Source organism: Cupressus sempervirens, chromosome 1, assembly GCF_028749045.1.
Source record: "Cupressus sempervirens isolate cs-2001-9-10 chromosome 1, ASM2874904v1, whole genome shotgun sequence".
In the NCBI taxonomy this organism is placed as follows: Eukaryota; Viridiplantae; Streptophyta; class Pinopsida; order Cupressales; family Cupressaceae; genus Cupressus; species Cupressus sempervirens.
The window spans coordinates 348,614,969-348,633,407 of NC_143118.1; the positions used below are offsets into that span (position 1 = coordinate 348,614,969).

General features: G+C 35.3%; 1 protein-coding gene across 3 annotated transcripts; it reads left to right on the forward strand.

Moving 5' to 3' along the window:
* Positions 1 to 8,403: 8,403 nt before the first annotated feature.
* Positions 8,404 to 18,189, forward strand: LOC149577662 (uncharacterized). Of its 3 annotated transcripts, none has more exons than XM_089824936.1 (2): positions 8,404 to 8,541; positions 16,148 to 18,189. In XM_089824936.1, the coding sequence occupies exons 1-2, from the start codon at positions 8,485 to 8,487 to the stop codon at positions 17,804 to 17,806; spliced, it is 1,716 nt and encodes a 571-aa protein (XP_089681062.1). In that variant the 5' UTR covers positions 8,404 to 8,484; the 3' UTR covers positions 17,807 to 18,189. The 3 variants fall into 3 exon arrangements, with proteins under 3 accessions (XP_089681062.1, XP_089681049.1, XP_089681058.1); XM_089824923.1 differs by lacking the exon at positions 8,404 to 8,541 and adding an exon at positions 11,182 to 11,323; XM_089824932.1 differs by lacking the exon at positions 8,404 to 8,541 and adding an exon at positions 11,402 to 11,579.
* Positions 18,190 to 18,439: the final 250 nt, after the last annotated feature.

Genomic DNA, 18,439 nt, shown 5'->3' on the forward strand with positions numbered 1-18,439 from the left:
TGAAGAAAATTTAGTTATTGTTGAGCATACAAAAGTTGAGAGTCAACATGAATATTAGTTGGGAGTGAGTGTTAGTGTATTCAAGTGTTGAGTAAACCATTTTTGACATATGTGTTTGGGATGGCACAAACACTTATGTAAACGATTTTGGCTGACTTCTACACACGATTTTATGATTTTAGTGACAACTAAAGAGGTGATTATACATTTTGTCATAGGATATCAATCCCTAGGAAGGTAGAGAAACCAATCAAAAAAATTGGAAGGAAAAAGCGACAAAAGGGAGAGATTTGGATTGTCATTCATGATCTATAACCTTCTCTAGTTGTTTATATAAGAAGGGTACAATCCCTAAATCAAAAGTGTATGCGATAAGGATCATGTGAGAGTGAAGAGACAAGTGTATGAGTGAAGGAAGGTTATGTTTGATGATTAAAAGAAGAGATCAAACAGAGAAACTGAGCTATGAAGGGTAGAACAAAGTACATCAAATAAGGAGATCAAATCAGATAAGGAAAGAGAGGATATGTAACCTATGATCAGAGTGCTAACTGAAGGATCAAGAACTGAGACATTTTAATAAGTCAATCAAGGTAAATCTCTTAAAATGGTGGTTGTAATAGATCTATTCAAATCTCCTAACATAGTGCTGGATTGTGAGTTTTAAATCCTTTAATGAAGGTAAACTGAATAAGTCTTGTAAGCTCTTAGCAGGGAAAACCCCTCTCAAGGTAGATCACCAAAAGTCATCAAACATTGTAGCCTTAACATGCACACTTTATTTTTGCAATAGTGAAGATTTGTGGGTGTCATCCCCAACCCAATTTTACCTTCACCTTGGAGGGTTTTCTTGGTAACCAAATTTTGTGTGTGTTATGTGTTTACATTTACTTTCATGTTCATGGATGTGATAAATAGTTAGATCTATTTTTAACATTAAAATTAATGATTATATGTTTCATGATCTGAGATATGAGATGGATTAGAGGTGAATACATTTGATCTGTTATTTGTTTCATGAAGCGAGAAGTTTTGTGGATCCTGATTCACTCCCCCTCTCAGTATCTTACTTTCCCATTAAGACTCCCAACATCATCCCCATCATAGTTTTACCTTCACCTTGGACAGTTTTTGTGTTACCAAAGATTGTGTTATGTGTTGATTACTTATTCATGTTTTTCATTCATGTAAGTAGATGTTAGATCTAATATTACACGGTATTACGTGATGTTGCTTGATTAAGATTAAGGTTGAGGTAAGTGGTGAATTTAGTTTTAAATTGTTTATGTTTGAAGTTGTAAAAGTTTTGGAGATCCTGATTCACCCCCTCTTAGTGTCTCACTTTCCCATTAGATTTCCAACTAAAAATGTGTATGTAACCTTTAACAAGATTGGCTCCTAACAAAGCTCACTTTAGAAGAGTGAAAATATGCTGGGTTGTTGGTTCCTAGGTGGTTTTTCCCTTTACAAGGTTTGTACATTAAATACTTGTGTAAAAATGTTTGAATACTTATTGTGTTGCATGTTTATTTCATGTTAATTGTTTAATGTTGTAGCTTGGTATAAGTTGGATGTTTACTTTAATACTCAATATATTAAAGAACAATAAGTTGACGACTTGATGCAAAAAAACTATCAGTTTAAATTATGATTTTAGATGTGGTTACTGGATTAATGATATGAAAGTTTAAGAAGTTTAAGTTGGTGAAAACTATTTTAAGGCCTATAAGATAATTGGTCATAATTGATTCACCCCCCTCTTAGTTATCTAACAACTCTCCTACTCCAAATGCTTCTCCCAAACACACCAAACAAGGGTTAATTAAGGCTACTAAAGAGTAACCTATCCAACTCACTTTCTTGATCCACACTAATGGGTCAAGGTTTATAATTGTCTTAGAAAGATTTGAGCATACTTCCCTACCAAAGCGAAGAACCCTTAAACATGAGCTATTAAGTTCCTATGAAATGAAATGAAAGATAAAGAAAAAATACATTGTTTATTTGTATCTCCAAGAAAACCAACAAAAACCACGAGTTATTAATTTAGTAATGTAATCCTTTTTCAAGAAAACCTATAAACCACGAGTTAGTGCATAAAATATGAAGCCAAGGCACAATAAAAACCTACAAAACCACTTGTTAGGTGTTGTCAAAAACCAAAAATCCCAAAATGCAAGTTAGATTAAATAAAACTAAGCTATCCAATTCAAAAAATGCAAGCTCATAGTTCTATAGGACATAGTATAGTTCACCAAAGTGTCATATGATATATTGTTGAAAGTAAAGTGATAGAACATGCGTATGCAACAAATCGAGATGATAAATTAGTAGATTGGAGATGGTAGACTACATAAAATAAGCATGTGATAGAACAAAAACTTCAAAGTATCACCTTTAACACAAAGAGATATTGCACCCTATACAAATAAGTGTCATACGATATTTTAACCTAAAAAATGCAAATAACAGATCTGCGACAATGAAATTCAAAAATTATTTAAAATAGAGCTAGAAGCTTGGTTCTATCCCCATGGTAGGTGCCACAAATGTATGTAAAAATGCAATGCACTTCCATAAGCCCTTATCCTCAAGTGATCTCATTGATTAGGAGACTCATTGGGTGACTAAAAACCTCCTATTTATGACGTGTGACAATCAAATTGATATGACCATGGCTTTCAAATGAACCTAATGATGGAGACCCTTGCAAGGTGCACTATAGAATGAAATATTCAAGGAGTAAGAGAAAGAATGCTAATATCCAAGAACTTCAAATGACGATGCAATGCAAGCTAGATATGATAAAAATGCAAGATTAAGCTACTATGAGATGCAAGAACAAAAAAACTAAACTAAACTAACAAGATGGGGATTACTCTCCTCCTAGTTAAGTTATGTGAGTTTTTATAAATGAAATGAAAGGAAATGTTAATCTAGTATGCAGGTATGCAAGTATGCAAGAGTGCAAGTGAGTGCTCAAGAAATCAAGAATCAAAGTAACAACATAATATTAGCATAAAAACATAAGATATGAGAGAGTGGGGAGAGAGCCTCCTTTAGAAAGATATGAATGATAAGTAGGAGATAATTTCCAGAGCAAGTCAAATTGTGATATTGTTATCAGGATTTAACTATGTGATTTTGCGTCAAACTCATTGACCCATGTTTCATGAGTAGTGATTCAACATGAATCCATCTCTCATGAGAATAAATGGAACAATTAGCACTCATTAGATCTAGGTGATGCTTACAGGGGTGAAGCACTGGGACTTCCTGGGAGGTCACCCATCCCAGTACTACTCCAGCCTGAGCATGTTTAACTATGGAGTTTCCTCCATGGTTAAACCCAAAGATGGCAACCCCATTTGCAAAACCTTCACCAAATGTTGTGCCTTATGAACCATTCATTAGAAAGCCCCTTAAGCTCATCAATTGATAAGTAGGAGATAATTTCCACAAGTCAAATTGTGATATTGCTATCAGGATTTAGCTGTGTGATTTTGAGTCAAATTGATTGACCCATGTTTCATGAGTAGTGTTTCAACATGAATACATCTCTCATGAGAAGCACTCATTGGATCTAGGTGATGCTCATAGGGGTGAAGCACCAGGACTTCCCGGGAGGTCACCCATCCTAGTACTACTCCAGCCTAAGCGTGCTTAACTACAGAGTTTCCTCCATGGTTAAAACCTAAGCTTGCAACCCCATTTGCAAAACCCCATTTTGGGTCAATGAGTTTGACTCAAAATCACATAGTTAAATCCTAATAGCAATATCAAAAGATATGAATGGTTAGAGATTAAGAGGCAAAATAAACGATTAAGATTTGTTCTTAGTTGATCCATGTGCAAGATATTCTTAAGAGGCAAAAAGGATTGATGTGATTAAGAGGCAAAAGAATTAGTGGAGAAGATTAAGAGACAAAAGAGATTCCACTCACCTTGGAAAGTGTGTATTCAATGTGTAGACAAAATGCCTTTCTTTATTTTTTAAATTAGAAATTCCTTTTTCATGCGCACACATAAAATAAAGGGGATTTTTATTTTATTAAAAAGGGATCACGTTCTTCTAATTAAATAGAACTTAGGATAAAGTGGTCAAACTATAGGATAAAATTAAATAAATGATTATGTGATGATTTGATCAAGGATTAATAATTAATAAATTATGCAAAATTGATTATGTGCATAAGATAGTCTAGCATAGAGATTAAAATGTTGAAAGTGGGACTTATAGTTTACTAGACCAAATTTGGGTAATTACAATAAGTAGTATATTATTTTGTCAAATGTAGGTTATGACTCTATTTGACTTATCTCTATCATAATCCATTCCATATGAACTCATTATGATCCTTAAAACTTTCATTTGATACTCTAGTTCAAATTCATGGCAAGTTAAAATTGACCATACCCAGTTCCATATAGAGATCTAAACTTCAGGCTCTTAAAAATCACATTTATATTCTCTATGTTTTCTTCGGGCCCACTTTAACTTTATTAATTTTTATGTGATAACAAGTTTATAAGGGTTAAAAATTCTTGAATGAAATTTGGTTCATGACCTTATTGTTGCTTGTCTCTATTATTACCCATCCTCAAACATTGAACCCAATTCTTACATTTCCCATTTTCCATCTTGGTTCAAACTTGTGGGTGTAAAATTGATTCGTTCAAATTTCATTCCACACATGTATAACCCTAAACATTTAAACTCAAGCTTCAAATCAGGCATTCTCCATGAATTAAGCTAGATCATTATGTTGTTTATTATTGTATTCAAAGATGTTTTTATTCATTTAAATCATGCCTATACCTCACATTAAGAGAGAAATTCATATGAAATCATTGTCACAATATTATATTTATTTTCTTAATTATATCTCAGCTAGCATCATCATCATCAGTATTATGTTTGTTAGTTTCTTATCCCAACATTAATTTCTCATTGTTAAATAGACTCACCTTAAGAGTTAATAATAAATAAATAAATTCCTAGCAAGTTATCAAATGATGCCTCTCAACAATACCTAGGCTAACACAAGTATAACAACTCTCAACACATTTTGGCTCATCAAATTCAACTTCTCAAGCATGATATTTAATTTCCTAGGCATAGATTTAAAAGAACAATATATAACTAATTTATTAAATTTAAAGAGATTCATCTTACAAAATTATATTTTGCTATACATAGATGAATCAATTCCTAACATATTTAACAATACATTATCTACAATATCTATCAACTCATGTCAAGGACTATCTGTGGGAAGAGAAATCACAAGGCATAAAAAAGGTGTAAGAGAATGAGGAGAGCCAAAAAAAAAATTTGGTTTTGAAGGGATTAGATTATGGTTATAGAGATTGCACAAAGAAGGATACCATGGTTGGGGAAAGACAAAGGAGGGAGCCAGAGGATAAAGCCTAGACGTGGCAAAGACATTCCAAGGTGTGGAACATACTAAAAAAGGGGAAATTACTAATTTCATAGATCACCTCCATGGATGGAAACCATTTGTTACCAAAAGTATGGTCAAATGATGGAATAAGGGAATCATCAAAATTAATGGGGTGGAGTTCACTGTGACAGAGGAAGTCATTTCTGAGGTTACGGGCATTCCCATTGTAGGCAAGAAATTCTATAGAGACATGAAAATATCAAGGCAAGCGGTGGTGGAATTCACAAAGAACCAAGACGAAAAAAGGCTCTGGTGAAAATAGGAACTCATTATCTTCCAAGCTCCATCAAGCCTCTATGAAGATTCATGCTCCAAGCTATCATCAAATACATTTCTCTTGACACCAGGTTTGATCACCTGTGCACTCACCACTTCATGTTGCTCAACCACTTTATGTATGGGGTGAATATTTCTATACCCTTCTACCTTTACTCTTCAATGAATGAAAACACTAATGATTATCAAGAGAAGCATACTAGGAATCCAACACTCCATGAGGGGCTATTGTTGTTAATTTATGAATACTTCAAAGCTAGGGTTATTGGTAAACAAATCAAAGACAGGAAAGAGAGCAAGAAAGGAAAAGGGGATTCTGAAGATATTTATTCGCCCTCAAATATAGAGGAAAGCCTAGGGATGCATACGGATTTAGAGGGGTCTGATTACATACAACGTGGCTTGAGGAAAAAAACCTTCAGAGTAGATAGAAAGGAGAAAAAAGTTATTATCGAGCCTAGTCAGGAAATTAACACCTCCTCGGACAGGGACGAAGGGATGGATATAGGAGAGGATAGTCCAGAGGGAGAGGAGAATATTAGGGAAGGGGAAGGCAAGGAACAAAAGAAGGGCAAGAGAATCATCATCAAAATGCCAACAAACAAAGAGGAGGAAGTCACGACCTATTGGGGCTAGAAAAGGAAAATCCCAAAAGACAAGGAGGAAAAATAAGGGGAGGAGATCGAGGAGGGGGAAGGTGTTCCCAATCAAAATGTGAGGGAGGAAATCGAATGGGGCTATGAGGAATTTGGCACAAGCAATTATAGATGCTCGATCGTGGGGAAGGATAGGAAGGTGGTGCGACATAATTTTGACTCCATTTCAACTAAAATGGGCATCAAACAAGAGTTGATTAGAACATAGGTTAAAGAAAACAATGAGGGAAAAATCCAAACAGATGAGTTGATCAACCCTGCTTTGGTGATCTTCATTGACACTGCTAAGGAGTGCCTAGATATGGATGTCCTCAACAATGTGAAAAACAACACGATGGACAACTTCCGCACCACAAAATGGCTCTTCCACAAAATTCTTGAACTCCAACAAAAGGGTGAGCACTCTAGAAAGAGAGACATATAGCTTAAAGAACAAGGTTACAGAGGATGAACTGAGTGTGGACAGTAGAATGGATGAAGTTAAAAACATGATCAATGCGATGTAAAGTTCTATGCAGAGTATAATGGAATAGGGCTCTAATATTCTTAAGGCCAACAAGAACATCAAGAGGTTCATAAATTATATGAACGACGAAAGCATCAACAAGGAGGAGGACCTTGCCACCCACAACATAAAAGACAGGACCCTAGATGAAAGCTCTAAGAAGCGGACAAGATCCAACACTAGAAAGAAGGACACCCTGGCCCCTAACCAGAATCTACTAGAGACGAAGGAGGCGGCAGGCAAACTATCAGAGCTAGAGATAAGCGCAACATAAATGCTGAGAGATATCGCTTAAGCGCCCTGGCTTTTTTGGGGGTGTCCTGGCCTTTGTTGTCCCTCCTTGGCTTTACTTTTGTTTATATCTATGTTTAGGGAGTTGATTTTACTTTTTGCTTTATGCTTATGTTCGAAGTCTTAAGCATACTGTTGTTGATCGTACGTTATTTTGTTTGATTTTCAAGGTCCTTTTAAAGCCTGTTTTCCTTAATCAAAAACATATTTAACAATACATTCTTATATAAAAATTTTAAGCCATGCCCCACATTTAATTTATCTAAAATTTATAGTTTTAATTATATGTTCATTATTTGATTATATAATCCAAATAAACTATATTGATAACATTTATATTTTTTTAAAGACATTTTTTTTTCTTTCATTATTATACTAACAAATGTGATAACGAAGCATTTACCATTATGTGATGATTGTGTGAAATATAAACTAAAACGTGGTTTATTTATAGTTAAGAATAATCAAAATTAAAAAATATATTTTTAAATCAAATAAAGAAAAATAAAATAATTCTTAACCACTTTTAATTAAAATATATATTTTTTAAGTGAGTAAAATAATTATTTAAAAAATGTTTTTGTTGAGGGATTTTTGGTATATCGATAAGGTTGAGATAAAATGTTCTTAAATATTATGACACCTTAATGAATGAGTCCAATATTATATTTTAAATAATATTAGTATAATAGATATTTTCAATTTTAAAAAAATTCAAACTAAAATTTACATGTAATCAAAACAATTGTAAATTTGATAAGAAAAAAATATTTAAAATATGAATCTTTAAAAAGTTTTTCCTTCCAACTCTTAGTCTTGTTCATTATTTCAATAAAAACTATAACAATATTTAATTAAGAGGTGGTTTGTTAACAATATTTAATTAAGAGGTGGTTTGGTCTATAGGTCCTCCCAAATTCGAAAAATGATAGAAGGAAAAATGAGTTTTGAGTAGGGAGTTTGGCTTTTCAAATTGGAAGTAGTGATTTTCAAATCATTTTGGGATCAAATTTTTAAGCCAAGACTTTTATTTATTTATTTTATAGAAGTTTTTCAAAATATAGATATTTATTAATGATGAGAATGACGTGGGAGTTATCTTATTGTCCTTGCCCCTCCATATAAGAACACACACTAAAATGCTTATTTCATTTCATATATAAAGATATACCCTAATTCCGCAATTGTCATATTTTACCTTCAAAGTGGGAGACTCTTAACATGCTTTACGGCTCAATTTTCAGCAATATCGTGGTGATAGGCAAGCGATCAAGTAAATTGAACATCTTCTATGCAGAAATTTCAATGTGATTTCAAAACAAACAACATGATGAACTTTTCAACACTCGTAAGTATATATAATTTCTCCATTAATAATTATTTCAGATGTAAATATTTTTTAAGTTATTATGTGTGGAAATTATTGGAATGGATTTATTTACTAATTTGTTATTGCATGGTTTAATGGAGTTGTTATAAGTTTTCGGTATAATAAGTTCGTATGTGGATAGTTCTTAGGTTTATTTTTCTTATATTCTATTCTATTTTTATTCAAGATCAGATATATAGTTAAGTACAAACAATTTTTTTAAAAATTATTATAGATTCCATCTTTTATTTGGTTTGAGCTAAGCACTCACAAGTTAGAGTAGTTTTGTTTTTGAAGTATGGTTAATAAGACTGATTAAATAATTATATTCTTTAGTTTTTCTCAATTGAACTGAGATATGTTTTAGAAGATCAATGGGCTAGATCCATGAAATGGTTTCTGCAATTGTTCTCTTACATATTAAGCATATCCTTAATATTATTTCTTAGCAAGATGTCTTTATCGGATTTATTGATTAGGTTTGTAAGGTACTACATATCACATTTGATCTTCTAATTCATCGAAGTTGCATATTCCAACTATTTTTTTATTCATCTATTGATTTCAAGGGTATAAAACATTCGTGTGCTCCACCATCCTCTCTCCTCTCTATCTATATTCCAAATTAAAAATATCTATATGCTTGATTAAATTTTTCTAATGATTATTTCATTTGAATTTCTAGAAGTTAGTCAATAGATTTTGGTTGAATAACTACATCATAAAGAATGAGGATTGGTGACATGAATACTCCTCGAGCTCTTAGTTGAAGATGCTTCAATTTTATGTCCTTTTATTAAATAGCTAAAATTCTTTCTTAAAAAAATTCAATAAATTGATGTGATTATAAGGACTTCAGACTCTAATCTCCATCAAAAAAAAATCTTTCAGACTTTTAATAATTTATCTACACATTTAGCTCTAAATATTTATTTCATAATATAAAGACTGAAAGAAAACAAGATTTTTAGAAATTGAAGCTACTTGAAATATTTGTCATTTTCTTACATAGTTTTCCTTTTCTTTATTCAAGAAAGAAAGCGAAGCAACCTGAAATATCTGTCATTTTCATAGTTAACATAAATTCACTTACGTTTAAAGTAAAATAAAATATGTTGCGAGAATTGGTCTTGTTTTGTTCGGGATTTATGATAGGTCAAGGTCGCGTACGATGGAAAACAAAGACGTTCTAGAGGAAGGAAAATGTATGCACAGAGATCAACTGATCTATAGAGATGAGCATTATCGCGAAGCTGAAGCAACATACCCTGAATCCCGTCTCTGTTATTAGAAAACTGTCATTTTTATTATTGGTTGGATTTGGAAAAACTTGCAAACCCTCATTTTTTCTCTTCCGTTTGCAATGGAAGGGGGCAGAGCACATGCCGTGGCGGCGGCCATGGCGGCTGGGCAGGGGGCTTCATGGCGGGTTTTTCGGTTTTCTTGGGCAGTGCATATGAACCTCAGCAGCCGGGTCGGAATTGGAATTGATAGATTTCAAGCTGCAAATGTACAGCTTCCCCATTCGAGGCGTTCTGCGCTAAAATAGAGACAAATACCTTAAGATAGGGCATAAAATTATAATGTATGTAACCCCTTTGTTAATTTTTTAGGGTTCTACATACATCTATATACGGACAAATAAAGAGTATAGTAATGCTCCGGGAGTACCCTGGTCAAAACTATTAAAGTCAGACAACGGCGCCCCGGGATATGTGTTGTGGGGCAGGCCTAGAGATTCACATCACTGCCCCTGGTCAACACTTTGCAGGCATGCCATTCGTGCATAAAGGTCAGATTTAAAAAAAATTAAATTAAAAATTGTTGAGAAAATGGAATTCTATGGAAACTTTAAAAAAAGGTCTGCTACTATTCATGTGGGGGACTTTGGATTGGAGAAATAGCCATAAAATTTTGCTGAAAGAAAGCAGTAGAATGCTTTCAAAAGATAAATAGAATATGAATGTTAGGGTTAATTTGCTAAAATTTAATTGGATGTGTTAACTACCTACAAAATTTTGTGAAGACGTATCAATTGAGGGATGTATTGTTGGATGGTAGGGATAAAAATAAAGTTAGGTGTAAAAACACATTTTCAGGCATTGGAAACCTCGGTGGGAAGAATTATGTTATGCCTGAGGAGAAATTGTGAAAACTATATTTGGTCGTTGGGAACTTGGGGATTGGAAGATACCCTAAACCTTTTGTGAGAAAAACATATTTGGTCGTTGGAAAATTGGATTGGAGGGTGGGTGTCTGAAAGGTACAAAAAATCTAGCGGTGTCAATGCACCAAAGATTATGTGGGCTAGGGGGGGTGTGACTTTTCAGGACCGAGTGGGTGGACAAATAAGGCCACTTTTGGACTCTTTTAGATCTTTGTAGGGTACATGTTTATGTCACCTGTCGGTTCAGTGATTAGGACAAGGGGTTTGATGATCTCGGTATGTGTGTATCAATAGTTACTTTCTGATGATGATGTGCAGGGAGGGTAAGGTCCTATATTTAGGAGGCCTTGGATTGCAGGAATTGGGAAGAGTTGCACAAAGTGGGAAATTGTCTGTTTTGCTCTCCGACTGCTTTAGTACAAACCTTATTCGTCTTTGGCCCTATTATAGCAGAATTTGCTTGACAATTTGTCTAGTGGTTTGATAAATGCTGCTCCCCTAGAGGTGGCGGCATAGTAAGTAATGGACAGAATCAACATGCAGGGCAGTATGTTAGATGGAAGAATGTATCCGCACTGGGTTTATCAAGGACAGGTGTGTTAAGAGTGTTCGAATTTACCCTCTCGCTTGTCTCTAATCCCATTTATGTAATAGTGATGTTCAGTTCTTGATAGACTTCCGCGGTTCTTTTTCACTGTATTAGTTGCTTTGGTTTTTGTTAGTTGAATGGCAATATAGGAAAATGTTTCCAACTTCAGCGTATGGCTTTCTGGCATTGCTCAATGCTGACTATCTGGGTGCTTGATTTTATGTAAGAATGCAGTCTTGGCAAGTTGGAATGCTGCGTCAGGTCAAGTCTGGTTCTCTAGGGTAGTTGGTCTTGGATTTGAGGATGATATAGCTAACTTATGAAGTCCTGCATCCTCCATATATGAAATGATAGGTGTATATGAGTGATAGGAACAATCTGGGCATCTGCCCAAGAAACATTTGTGTGTAGCATGTATCTTCTTCTGCTCCATGATAGAACTATTTTTGTGTGTCCTCTGTTTCCAGAAGGGTTGTGCTTCTAAAGACAAGTAGGGTGTTTGATAATACCCATTTATTGTGGCTATTGTCTTAGATTGAAATGTTTCTTAGAGAAGCTTCGTCTGTCCTGCGTTAAGGAAAGCCTTTCATTATGACAGAAAACTGAATGCAGACGGCATCTTCCACCGTAAAATGATAGGTTTAGTAATAGAAACTTAAATTAGAAAGTCGTAAATAAAAAATTGAAACATGAAAAATATTAAACAGTTATAAAATAGACTAATGATGCTGTGGATCGTGTCCTCAATGAGGCTTAGGTTTATGGGGTGGGAGAGGTGTTCAACGCTTAACCACTCTCGTTCACAGCTAAACTTCTCCTGCAGGCTCCATCTATGCAATGGTAGGTGAAGTGATTTCACGCGAGTCAGTGTGTTATGGAGTTTCTTTGCATGCGGCAAATGGAGTTTCTACATTTGGATGATAGTGTTTTCTGTAGTATGTATGTGGATTTCTTTCTCCGTTATAAAAGAATATCTGTGTCCTCTGTATCCAGGGGTGTGCTTATAAAGATAAGTAGGTTGTTTGGTGGCATCCGTCCCTTGTGTCTCGAAATGTTTTTTCTAGAGCAAATTTGTCCGTTTTTCTGTTTATGGAAGGCTTTCATTTTGACTGATGGGGAAGAGAATGCAGTCCTCATGACTGCATCCTCCATTATAAAATGATAGCTGTTATTATAGATATTTTTCTTAAATAGTCATTAAATAAAATTTTAAACATGAAGAATACACAGCTTCATTTTATAGTCAGAATGCAGAAGCCGGAGATTGTGGGACTTCATAGGAAAGCCTTCTGGAGAAGTGTAGCTGTGATGGAAAGAGTGGTTAAGGGCTAAACACCTCTCCAACTTCATAATCCTAAGGCTGATCCAGGACACGATCCAGAACAATATTAACCTTTATGCTTGTTATGTATTCTTGTGATACAAGTTTAGTTGAATTGTGAAATTAGTAGGCAAAGAAAGTTTTATGACACATCTCAAACTGACATTATCCATATTTGTATATTGATGGCCCTTTTAGTAGGGCATGTGTCTATATTTGTCTATATTTGTGCTTTTACCATGTTTCCATATCAATGATGTTTGAGACGCCCTTCTGATATCATTTTGCACAAAAATTCCAACCAGAAGAGTTGCCTTAGTCTAATTTCTTTTATATATAATGGTGTCATGAGTTACCATCTTCATATTTCAAGGTTGCTCTTAAATTTTGTTTCAAGACAGGTTTAAGTAGTTTTTACTGGCCATAAATCATCTTGGTGTTGTGTGTCTCAATAGTTTGCTTTACTTGCCATGCAAAGGAGTGTATAGTTTCAGGTTCCCCTTCTAATGAGAAAGGCGTAAAATGGGGAACTCTCTCTATATTTTGTGATTTCTGCTATATTCGGTCATACCCCAGGAAGTTACTATTCCTCATGAAGCTTAAATGACACCAATAACAACATAGAGCATACTTTATATACTGATAGATATATACCAATAACAACATAGAGCATGCTTCATATACTGATAGGTATATTAGGTTTTTAACCTTCTAGAAAAAAGTATATTAATCAATTTTGTGCCATTCCAACTGTCTCCCTCAGACCATGGATCTCTCCTCTCTGGCTTTCAGCCAGGTAAGTGTCTCAAAGTGTCTCAAACGACCTTTTTATATGCTGATAGCTTGTGCTCTTCTAAGTGTATCCCTCAGACTCTGTATATCTTGTCTCTGCCTCTCAGACTGGTAAATGTCTCCAACTTGAAAGCTGCTTCTTTTCAACATTTTAAATATGCTGATAGGCAGACTATGTTTTCAACTTTCTTTAAAATAGTTATTAATAATTTTGTGCATACTCCAAGAGTATGCCTCAGACTATGGATCTCTTAGCTCTGCCTTTCAGCCTGGTAAATGTCTATAAATCAAAAGCTACTACTCTTCAACATTTTTTGATATTAGATTCCTAATTTTGAAGTTCCAACAAGATGGTAGGAAAGCCTGTGAATATTGATCTTGTATTGCTACCCTAGGGATGATGCTTGTACTACAAGAAATGAGGTAGTAAAACTGACCTCAAAATTAGAATCTGGTAAGGTATACCTCACAATTTCAATCTAAGTTTTTGTACAGATTGGTCTGACATGAGAGAATTTACAACATTCGAAAAAAATCAAGTCAGATGCCACATTTGGAGCTAAATTTCTGAGAACACGGGTGAATAAATTGGATCCAAAATGCCTAATGAAGAAAATCGTTTGAAAAATCAATGTGGGCATCCATAGAAGTGTATTCAAAAGAAATAAACAGTAAAGAGAGTAGAAAAGTATATCATAATTCTACATGTTTTTTAGATAAGTGCTATCTGCCTTCGAAGAAGGGTTAGTGCAAAGGTTTGCAATGGTTTGCTGAATTTCTATTTCGAATCAATCTTATCTTAGCGCAGAAGGGCATAAAAGGACCCAATATATATTTCTGTTGTTTCTGCTTTGCTCTTTCACAGGAAGCTACCATTTCTCTGGAAGCTTATGTGAGCAGAATAACAAAGGGCATTCTGACGTCCTGATTTATACATTAGATTTTTAACCTGCTTGAAAAATGTTTATTAATGGTTTGCATGCTTTTCCTTTGTATACAGCAGTTTGGACAGGGATATTAGACATTCTATCCAAATTTTGAAGCACACGCTTGCCTACCACATTTCCTCTTCTTAGTTGGGGTATCTATTATTTTTTTAATTTCTAGACCTGGGTTGATACTGTTAGAGTTTGCCCGATGAAAGAGATGCCTTTTGTCAATCTTTGGAGCTTCTATTAGCATCTAACATCAACAGGAAATGTTCAACTCTGAACTACTATTTCAGACCTCCTATTTTATCTACCTGAAATATCCTAACTTTGTCTAGCTTAGATCAAATATTTTAAAACTACGTTTGGTTTCAATGGTTTGAATGTTCCAGAGCATTTTCTCCTTCATCACAAGTTAAATTAAGATGCTTCACCTGATTATTTCAGGATTATGTCAACAATATGGGAACTTTGACTGTACACCTGTTCATTATGTGCTTATTCTTGCCTTGCATTCAAGATTTCCTTCCACATGCTTCTGGAAGCTTTCTAGCAAGCTTAGTGTAGGTTGGGTTTACATTTTGCAAATGCACCATTTCTTGTCCCAAATTTGGAGCTTGAGCCTTAGTCTCAAGCCAATGACCTATCTCAAGTCAGTCTCCACTCTGTAATGTATCTTTGGAAAACAAGCTTTTTGTCATTAGGGGGACACATTCATGTTTTTTGCCATGCAAGCCTCTCTGATGTCCCACTGGCTATCACTGATGTTGACAGCATTGTTGTTTCTTATGGCATTCTGAATCCTGATTGTGAAGTTTCAAGATTATTGGGTAAATTCTGACTGCTTGAGCCTTAACTTCAAGTCTACGTCCTAAGTAAAATAGATCTCAGCTAGGAAAACTCCTTCAGAAGCAAGCCATAGGTTGTATTTTGGAGTGAAAAGCCAAGTGTTTCAAACCCAATTAATGACTCTACTGACTAAATGGAGTTTTGATTTCATTCTTGTTCATCTTGGTATTCCATCAATCATAATTATGGAAGCGGATTGTTTTTTTAAGTTGCATGTTTATTGCTGAAATGAATAAAATATGGGATTTCTTCAACCTTGCTCTTATGTAAATAATTGTGTTCTTGATATTGCAAACAAAATGTGCATCTATTGTCTGGGATAATGACAGTTGATTGGGATATCAAACAAGATTAGAATGTTCCAAATCTTTCCAAAAAATTTCTCTTGTTAAGATTAGGACGTTAAAGAAGAGTCTCTTTTTAGCTTTGCATACATATGCAGTATGCTATTACTTATTTTGCAGGCCAAGGTGCATGGTTTAGTCAGTTGCATTACATAGTTAGTATTGAAGTACTTTCATCCTGAAGGCATTGCAAGGGGCCTTGCTCAGTTTATTTAGGTTATGATTTGTATTAGTCTGTTTTAAAGGATCTAGCATGAGGTGTCATTGAAACCAATAGCAATTTTTCTTCTCTTGATTGATTCATGAGGTGTATAAAAATGTGTAATACATAATTAGAATTATTTTTTGCTTGCTGGAAAATGATGCACACAATAGTAATAGGGATCTAGACTTGGTGGAAATAGGGCTAACGCACTGAATAATTCACCTATTCCAGGTGAATATAAGGCACTAGGAGCAAGTGCATGTAAGAAGAGATGATTTTTGCTCAGATTTCTTAGCTTGTTAACGTTTGGCAGACCTATGAGTATGATATTAAATATTCCTTAACAGTTCAGCTTGTTTTACAAATACTTGGAACTTCTGATGGTGCAGAATCCTGATGAATTGAAGCATCTTTTGATTTACACAACTCTGGAGTTGGAATCTACCCGATTAAATGCAAAGGATGAAATCAAACGACACGAAGAGACAGCAAGGCAACTAATGCAACTTCTACACATAACTTGCAAAGAAAGAGACGAGGCAAGGGAGCAGTGTCAGAAGCTGCAAGAAAAGCTGATACATAGAGGTCTAGCTGATCTCCACTCTGGTCTTTCAAGTATGCCACCTGACAGTCCTGCTGGAAGATCACTCAGAGGTGACTCCACTATCACAGAATGTGATAGTATTTCTGGCACATACAAGCATCATTCTTTTGTGTCATCACCTGGACAATCAATATTTGATGCAGTGTCATCCATACAAGAGCCTTCTAAACTAAACCTCACAGACTCTAGTAGCATGGATTTGTTGCACCAACCACTTTTTGAATTCTGTGAAGAATACCAGCAAACATCATTTCCTGCTCAAAATCTGCAACAAGTGCAGTTGCCATTAGGGTGCAACACAGGCAGGCCTGGGAATTATAAGACTCAGAACCAGTTAGGACCGTGCCAGAAAAATATGGGAAGCTCTTCCAATATATCTGAAATTCACCGCTCCTCTTTTGTGCCAAATGACTTGCGAACTGTGGAGTCACAATCTCTAGTAAATGTTAGCTCATCAGTTGCAGAGCATAATATGCATGCTGAGCATCAACATTCAATTCATTCTGGTTTAACTGTAAATGCTTCTAATTATGCTTGTGACATGCAATGTCAGCAGCAAGATATTTTAAACTTGCAACATGCCAATGAACAGCAAAGGACTAACCAGCAGCAGCAAGATATTAACCACTGTTCCCCTTCAGAAGGAGAAACTCAAGGTCCAATCATACAAATGAGATCCTCTGAACATCTACAACCAGAGGAGCTTATGATTTCTGAGAAGGGCTTGCAGTCTAAGGATGGAAAACTGTGCTCACAATTCAGTGCAGAAAAAGAGCCGTCTTGGCAAGCTGCTTGCTCAATTGTGGGCGAGTGCAGGATGATCAAGAGCAGTCCACCCCCCTCAGCTGCCTGCTTATCACCAGTTGCAAATCATCAAATTTCTACCATGCCAATCAACATGCCATCTTCACACACTATTGCTGGGGCTTCCTCAAATATGATGCAGTTGCAGAAACATGGAGATTTGATCTCTAATGCAGTACATGCTCATTTACCTGAACCACCAGAAGCTGACCCTCAAGTACTAATGAAATCTCTGCCAGAGAAAGGCAAGCTGCTGGAAGCTGTAATGAAAGCTGGGCCTTTGCTGCAGACCCTTTTACTTGCAGGGCCTCTTCCACAGTGGCGACATCCTCCACCACCATTGGACTCTTTTGATATTCCTTTGGTCTCTATGCCAACTTCCAACCTAATAAACCCTCTTCTGAAAACAACCCAACTAAATGCACCTCCTCGTAATGGAAAACAATTAATCCCAAGTGCTAGGCCTGTCTTTTGTTCTCTGTATCAGAATGATGCTTCTCAAATACCTGCTAATGCTCCACTGCACTCAGCAGCTTCAACTAGTTCATCTTCCAAGAAGAGAACTCTGCCCGGTTCTGCAGTCAATGGCCATTTTGTGCATGACCCAAGGTCTTCTCTTAAATATGCCAAATTGCAATGACTAAGTAAATGATGATACCTTATGCTACTAAACTGACCATTCCAAAGCTTTAAAAGCTCTTTCTTATAATTGTCATCTTCCATTGTGGAGGTTGATCCAATACTAGTTTTCTGTAGCTTTTATACTTAAGTACTGTTTTTGTAAACGTTTTGTAGTTGACGAGACAAGAAGATTAAAGGAAAAAGCCATGCTAAACTAAATAGCGGCCTGTTGTACAGGATTGCAAAAGAATTAGATTCATTAACTAATGCCCACCAGGGTTGTGATGGTCCAGCCTTTTGAGTGGTGATAATAGTTTGTATAACATATAACTATGTAAATTTGGTTGAACTTTTTAACCAGCTATAATTGTATTACGAGAGATCTTAGAATTCTGATTTTCACTGTTGTTTGTCCAGGGTTTATGGCACTAAACTCTACATTACTGCACTTTTGCTTTTCCATCATATGTGATGCCTATAAAGGTGAAAGAACTGTAAGACATTTTCAGAGGATTTGGACACAGAATTATGTGAAATTTCAAAATATAGTAAGTTTTTGAAATATGGAAATGGCAATGTTTTAGTGCTCTTGTGGCTGTGGTGTTCCTTTTGTTGTTCCCTTCATAGAATCAGCTACCTAATCAGTAATTCT

Excerpts from the sequence above, each read along its gene's own strand:
- LOC149577662 (XM_089824923.1), top strand. The coding sequence starts at position 11,252 with ATGGACAGAATCAACATGCAGGGCAGTATGTTAGATGGAAGAATGTAT. Across the intron at positions 11,324-16,147 it reads ACTGGGTTTATCAAGGACAG|AATCCTGATGAATTGAAGCA; the intron begins GTGTGTTAAGAG and ends CTGATGGTGCAG.